At 41.9% G+C, this 7,427-nt stretch overlaps 1 protein-coding gene across 2 annotated transcripts; it reads left to right on the forward strand.

Annotated features, from left to right (window-relative positions):
* Positions 1-267: 267 nt before the first annotated feature.
* LOC137274145 (cell death abnormality protein 1-like) lies at positions 268-2,265 on the forward strand. Of its 2 annotated transcripts, XM_067807163.1 has the most exons (3): positions 268-341; positions 693-769; positions 881-2,265. In XM_067807163.1, the coding sequence occupies exons 2-3, from the start codon at positions 712-714 to the stop codon at positions 2,017-2,019; spliced, it is 1,197 nt and encodes a 398-aa protein (XP_067663264.1). In that variant the 5' UTR covers positions 268-341; positions 693-711; the 3' UTR covers positions 2,020-2,265. The 2 variants fall into 2 exon arrangements, with proteins under 2 accessions (XP_067663264.1, XP_067663263.1); XM_067807162.1 differs by having other exon boundaries at positions 693-2,265.
* Positions 2,266-7,427: the final 5,162 nt, after the last annotated feature.

A 7,427-nucleotide genomic window follows, 5' to 3' on the forward strand; every position in this document is an offset into this window, starting at 1 on the left:
AGTGTAAGCTATTGAAACTTGTCTCTAGTAGCGAATGCGTGATAGCTACTCTCACGAGTGAATTCTTAAAAAAGCTCTTGAAAAGGTATGCTATTAGATCACTGTGACGGTCAGAGTTTGTCAATGTTGAAGAGACGAAAACAGGGATGGGACTTGGCCATGTTCTTTGTTCGTGCAATAGTAACATGACGTGTAAGTTATTCTTAACCACATTGGACATGCGCAGATATTCCGTGGGTATCGCGTGATAAGTCAAACCTACAAGCATTCAGTTCACTCCTGGAGACAGAGGCCAACAGGGCTCATAACCCGTAGTTATGTTTCGTCTCACATAGGCAAAGGTAAGCCTGTTGCTACATGAATACGATATTTTGTCAGTTAGTCACGAACAATGTCCTAAAGATACAAGCCCGAATGATAAATGAACTTTCATTATACAAGGAACCGCGACTTCCAATAAGGGGCGGTGGGATTGACAAGTTAAAGCCTTTGTTCGTCATGCCGAAGGCCCGGGTTCTATTTCCCACATGTCTGCAGTGTGTGAAGCCCATTTTCGGTGCTCCCCGCCTTGATGTTACTGGACTATAGCTAAAAGTGGCGCAAAATCAAACTCATACAGACCCGCAATGAATATGCACCTTTCCTCCTTATCCATTGATGTGTTCTTTTACAAAAGCATTATTTTTCTGCAGGACAAGCATCAAGAACGACATGTGGTTCCGACTGCTGACTGTGGCTGTTTCTCTGCTGGCAGAATCGACGTCCTTTGGTAAGTATGCTGGTCAGGATTCGTATTTAGTAAATTCTTTTAATAACAGATTCTTACATCTTGCATTGTTGGTCCTCTTGATAGCTGATTGTAATCACATTTGTGTTGCAGTCAAAACCGGGCGTTTATGTGAAACAGAAGGGTGTGTCCATGGTAACGGCCATTTAAAGTGCCAGTCTTGTGAGATTGGTTGTTGGGGACGAAACTGCAGTTCTCAATGCTGGGACAACTGTCACAAAGACGGATGTGACAGAAACACTGGACAATGTTTCCTGTGTAAACCAGGGTTTTATGGTGCACGGTGTGACATTCCTTGTCCTAGGGGTTGCTCTGTCAATCATCTGAACTCTTTGTCATACTGCGATCAAGACACTGGTGAGTGTTTTAAGACATGTAAAGGAGACTTCACTAGCAAGAACTGTGATGGGCGTTGTCCTCCCAATTGCAAGGATAAAACATGTGATAAGGTTGCAGCAAAATGTCTGGTTGGGTGCCACTGGGGTTGGAAAGGAGATTTCTGTAACATCTCCTGCACAAATTGTCTGAGGGGAAGATGCAGCACCAACGGCTACTGTCTAGATGGCTGCTTATCAGGTTTCTATGGCCAGATGTGTGAACGAACTTGCCCTAATTGCTGGACTTCTGGCTGTGACAGACAGACCGGCGTCTGTGAACAGTGTCAGCCTGGGTATCACGGGCATCACTGTACCAAGAGGTGCCCCGACAATTGTTATGTAGATCAGAGCGGTGACAAAAACTGTGACAGATACACTGGTAGATGTTCTCAAGGCTGTAAGACTGGATGGCACGGGTCTCATTGTGAGACAAGGTGTAGTCCCCATTGCAGGTCTCAGTGTCTGAGTATCGACGGTTCCTGTGTCGACGGCTGTGTAAAGGGACATTACGGCAAACATTGCCACAATACATGTTTAATGTGTAAAGACAGTGACTGCGACGACCACGGCCGCTGTAGGCAGTGTCCAGATGGCTTCTATGGACACAACTGTGACCAACCATGTCTTAGAAGCTGTAATACATGTGATAGACTTGGTCGCTGTGGGAAGTGCCAAGATGGCTTTTATGGACACAGATGTGACCAGCCTTGTCCTAGGGGCTGTGACACATGTGCTCTTGATGGAAACTGTGTATCAGCATTGGATGCAGGACATGGTAGTTCTGCTGCCTCCCTTTATTCTGACACAGTACTTGCCCTCGGTGGTGTACTGTACATAATTGTCACATGGGTTTAGGGCCTTTGAATGATGAAGTATTCGTTATGGCCGAGACCCTACCTCTTGTGTGTGAGGCACTCTAATCGGGTGTCTCTAGATTTCAAGTTTGGTAGAGTCTGGGCTGTGCAATGATTCATCTGAGGTCTGATGATATTTTGTATTTTATTGTATCTGAACTAAAATTAATTGTGCATGTGTTGATTAATGATATGCCTGGTCTATTCAATACGTATCTGCCTTTTTGCTATAAAATGTTTAAATATCGGCTTTTCTTTTATGTTAAATTTAAGATTGGTTCTATGGTCATATACATGCGGTGTCCTCCACAAATGGAAGACGTCGGGGATCGCCATACCAAAAGGCCTTCAAGATGGTATATGTTGTCACCTGCATGGCCCTTGGCTTTACTGGCATAAAACAAGGACTAGTAGGCTTAGAGTTCCGTGTGTCTGAGTGGGGATTTGACGTATAACTGCGATATGGCATTTCTCCCGACAACAAACGCACGCACGCACGCACGCACAGAAACACGAGCTGAGATACATACAATTTCACACATAATACAGTTAACTTGCTTGATGCTACAGAGAAATTGATAGGACTGATCGGAAAAGAGAATACATGAAACGATATATAATTGTGGATCCCAAAGAGACGATTTTGTGGATCCGGTGGTCAGACTCAGGAACATGGTTGTTAGCTCCCGATGTCGTTCATGACATACCTAGTATTGGGGACATGTATAGTGTTGGGGAGAGTAGTTTAGGATATGTATAGCGTTTGGGAGGGTAGTTTAGGACGTGTATGGTATTGGGGGGAGTAGTGTAGTTTAGGATTGGGGAGGGTAGTTTAGAATATGTATAGTATTGAGGAGAGTAGCTTAGGACATGTATAATATTGGGTGGGTAGTTTAGGACATGTATAGTATTGGGCGTGTACTTTAGGACAGGTATTGTTTTGGGAGTGTCGGTTAAGAGGTGTGTAAGACGCGTAGGTCAGAATATGCGTGCTTTAGGACACATAGCATAATACATACATAATCAAAGTGTCGTAGTGAATGGATCCGTAATGGTACAATCCGTGATAAAATTAATAATTGCTACATCAAATATAAAGAAGCAAAAGGTATTTTCAGAAAATGACATCGTCAGTCAATGAAACATGAGCATGATCTTAAATTCAAACATTCTTGTAAATGGCATCTCAGATATAATGCCGACAAAAGGTATTCCTATTGTTTGGTAATAGCCAAAAACATACATGTCCACCATTTTGCAGTGGGGAGAAAACTGTAACAGAAAAAGATCTTGTTGTGTATGCTGACATGTACATAACCATTGCATCTTCAACTTTTGTCCGTACTCAAATATCATTTCATGAACTTAGAATCTTAGTCAACACAAACTGTGGAGTGTGGAACAGAGTGATGTTGCCATGTGCACTGTTTGCCTGTGATCTGTGGTGTTACCTGATTTCTAAAGAGTATGAAATACCCGAAGAAAACAATCGTTCTTCTGTCAAAAAAACATGGAGAGACTCTCTAAATATTCTTCGACAGTTGTCGCCCGATACTGTTTAAACTTACTATCAGTCCAAGCACACATAGTCAACACAAACTGTGGAGTGTGGAACAGAGTGATGTTGCCATGTGCACTGTTTGCCTGTGATCTGTGGTGTAACCTGATTTCTAAAGAGTATGAAATACCCGAAGAAAACAATCGTTCTTCTGTGAAAAAACATGGAGAGACTCTCTAAATATTCTTCGACAGTTGTCGCCCGATACTGTTTAAACTTACTATCAGTCCAAGCACACATAGAAAAACGTTGTCTTACGTTCCTTGGAAAACTATATAGAAGTAATTTAAACTCAGTCTGCATTCAAGAATGTATCAAACTATAAACTTTATCAATTCCTACTTGACTCAGGTTATGGAAGAGAAGCTAAGGTACAAAAGCACCTATCTACCATATGCTACTATTAACATATAAATATGACCTTACAGATTATGTAAAATGCATAAATTGTGTCCGCAAGCTTTCCCAGTAAATCACAATGGAATGTTCATGCTATGAAAACAATTCATGATGCTGGAAATATGTAATATACATGTAAAGAGTTGTCGTCAAGGGAGAATCAACATAAAGACTATTCAGTGCGAGACCAGAACATACATTGACTATAGCAGATGTCCATCCTCCGACCTGATCTATTTCACTCCATTGCAAGCTTGATGATAATGTATGGCTCGAATGTGTTACCAATGAATGTACAACTGTCAACCAATGGAAACATATCATTGAAAATTGTTTGCAACTATCTGTATTTCCCTGTTTCTGATCTGCATGTAAATATATCATACCACATTGTGTATTCATTCACTGAAATAAAGAATATCTATCCATTTGTTTACGGATACAGGTATCAGGTAAGTGGTTGTCAAAAGCAGGTTTTGCAATCAAATAATGAACTACCACAAAAGCATTGCTATATTCAAAACACATCTCGACTGAGTCAACTGTTTGCACGTGTTTATGAATCACTATGAAACACTGATGACCCTATGTGTTCCCAAAGAACACAACACTCCTCGTCACGTGTACAACACGCCCTCAGCCATTTATTACACTGTCGGGTATCTCGTTGCGATTGCTCTGAATCAGACAGTTGTAATAAACAAGAGCTGGCAGGTAGCCCAACGTTTGGTACATGTCTATATACAGCCGTCCTGATTACGTGAATTATCTATTGTTACCGATACCCGAGTACAAGGTCACGTTCTCTGTGTTAACTCGTAAACACTTGAACACACTGGCATACCCACGAAAACGGGGCAGTGGGGGAGTGAGGCCAAAACACCTATATGTGCTGTTCATGAAGCATTTGTAAGTCACGTATTGGGTCACATCAGGTATGTATACCTGCTGGAGGTTTGCTAACAGGCTATTGTCATGACACAAATGTGCGCCCTTTTAGCTACCATGTGTTGGTTGTATTTCATCTTTAAAAGTTAGAAAGTCAACGTAGAGTCCTAGTTACGACCTGAGAACCGGAGGATGAAGCCTGTCCGAGGTGGACAGACATCGAGAATTTAGCCACCTGAACCAAACATACGTACATGATTTAGTAAAAGATAAATTGTTATGGTATCAGCAATGACTGTAATTAGTTAGTAGCAATAGGTAGTAGGATACGACCTCTCACATTTAATCGGCTTTATATCTGAAGTTATTTTCAGAATTCACAAGTTTAGCTTCAGTCCAAATCGGTTAAGTGCCCTTCTTCCTTGTGGTCCCAAGCACTATTGGCAAGGGTTAACTCTCCTAACGGAAGCGCGGGAAACCATTCTATATTATTGGCACATTACGCATGGGCGATTCCAGGAATTTTCAGGTGGGTGTGTTTGTACGTGTGCATGTGTGTCCCAAACCCCTGACATACACACAAACACCCCTCTTCGATCTGCCAATGTTAAGGAAAGAAGTGTGGAATTTCTGGTAGGGATGGGTGGATGGTTGTTGCAAGGGTGCAAGTCAAATCGCCTTAGCAACAAAAAGTCCCCGCAATAGTTTTTTACATTGATTCATTTTCTTTGAAACACTCCACAGTTACTTGGTTGTAAGGTTTAAAGAAAGGAGCCATTGCAAACCGGTGTGTTGAACAAAAGATAAAATGTGTCGGCACACATCAAACACGTGTGCATAGTTCTTCCAAACTGCAGATGATGGAAGCAACTGATGACGCAGTCGTCCCCGTGTTGCATTTAGCTGTGCGGACCTAAATCATAATGCTGTCACACATAAAGTTGACACGCCAAGATATACCAGTGACTGAGTGAGTTTAAGTTACGCCGCACTCAGCAATATTCCAGCTGTATGACCTTGGTTTGTAAATAATGGAATCGTGACCAGATAATCCAGTGATCAACATCCCAAGCATCGATCTACATGTGTCAACCAAGTCAGCGAGACTGACCACCCGAACCTGTCTGCCACTTCTTACCGCGAGCATAGGCTACTAAAGACCAATTCTAATCCGGATCTTCACGTGTACAGCAGACTCTTAGTACTCGCTGCTCAGAACAAGTCAGCAAATGTCCAGCTAGTTCAGGGCAGCCTGCAAATATTACTGGTTCAAGAAAATCATGGGTATATATGTAGTAGTCCCTAAACATAAACAATCATGGCATAATAGAGTCTCTGTTTCATCCAGGAAGACATACAAAACCGTACTGTACGTCCATGATAGGTGGACGGCATTCATTAGTGAGAATGCTAACAGTATTAAATACTAGTATCAAGTCGGGTAGCTTGATATCATGTTTCATCTGTCTAGGTACACTGGGTGATCCAAACAGTTGTGAATACATTCGATGTGGCTTCCTGCACTAGAATACATTGTAGTCATCACGCGTTGTAAAGTCGTTGCGCACCCGATTTCTCATCACTCAACCTTTCTGCTTTGTCTGCACTCTGTGTGACAGAAGGAAGTAAATATAGTGTTGTCTGCAGAATATCACGTAACTGTATTGGCAAATATCTACACCCTAAGCCCGATTAGATCCATTTAGTGCAGCTTAATAGGGCTCTTACCACCAGCACATTCTGTAGGAATGAGTCATGTTGGATGTTCAGGTCACATCTTCCTTGGTAGTTTTTACTTTGATCGGAGGATATTGTTTCCCCAGTCCTTATGGCATAGCAACTCAGTGTACAGAGTTGTCTCCCTTACGTGTCCCAGAAACCTGAGATCAGAGGTTTGGATCTCAGATTTGCAATGGTGATTCTTCTACCCATAAAGGAATGTTTAAACGTTAAGCTGCAGAGAATCTTCTTATGTTACAAATGCCAGTATGTCTGTTGCCACTCTGTAATAGTCCAGCTACATGATGTTGTAAACAATCAAGACTGGACCTATCAGCCCGCTGACTTACATCAAGAGCATTGGTCTCAGCAATTGTTATGATGACATGTATTAAACAAATCTAATCTTTTGCCTCTTACAAGCACTGCTTGTTAAAGACCAGTTCTAAGCAAGATCTTCAAGGACTCAGGGTATCTGATGAGTGAACATTGTTCGGTGATCAGTTCAAAAAGAGGTCTTTCATTTCACAGAGAGGGTAAACTTTCTGATAAAGCGTAGTAGAGAACATATCAAATCAAATCAAACATTTGCATAGCGCTACATATCTAGAGTCTTGCTCATGTGTGAGTCGAATGTTCGTTCGAGGATGATGGTCTTGAGACAAGATCCGAAACTGTTGAACCATCAAAGCGTTGCTAACTAGCTGATCTGAGTGATCTTTCAAGCTTGTGAAGGTTGACTAGTTCCTGGAGATAGAATAGACCAAGCCCATTTATGAACTGAATACAACTCTGTCTTTTACAGGGAGACAGTGTGAGACAGTGTGAGTCGGTGCTAGTGTTTT

Source organism: Haliotis asinina, chromosome 2 (assembly GCF_037392515.1).
Source record: "Haliotis asinina isolate JCU_RB_2024 chromosome 2, JCU_Hal_asi_v2, whole genome shotgun sequence".
Classification (NCBI taxonomy): Eukaryota; Metazoa; Mollusca; class Gastropoda; order Lepetellida; family Haliotidae; genus Haliotis; species Haliotis asinina.

Coding starts and splice junctions, on each gene's coding strand:
- LOC137274145 (XM_067807162.1), top strand. CDS start 712: ATGTGGTTCCGACTGCTGACTGTGGCTGTTTCTCTGCTGGCAGAATCG.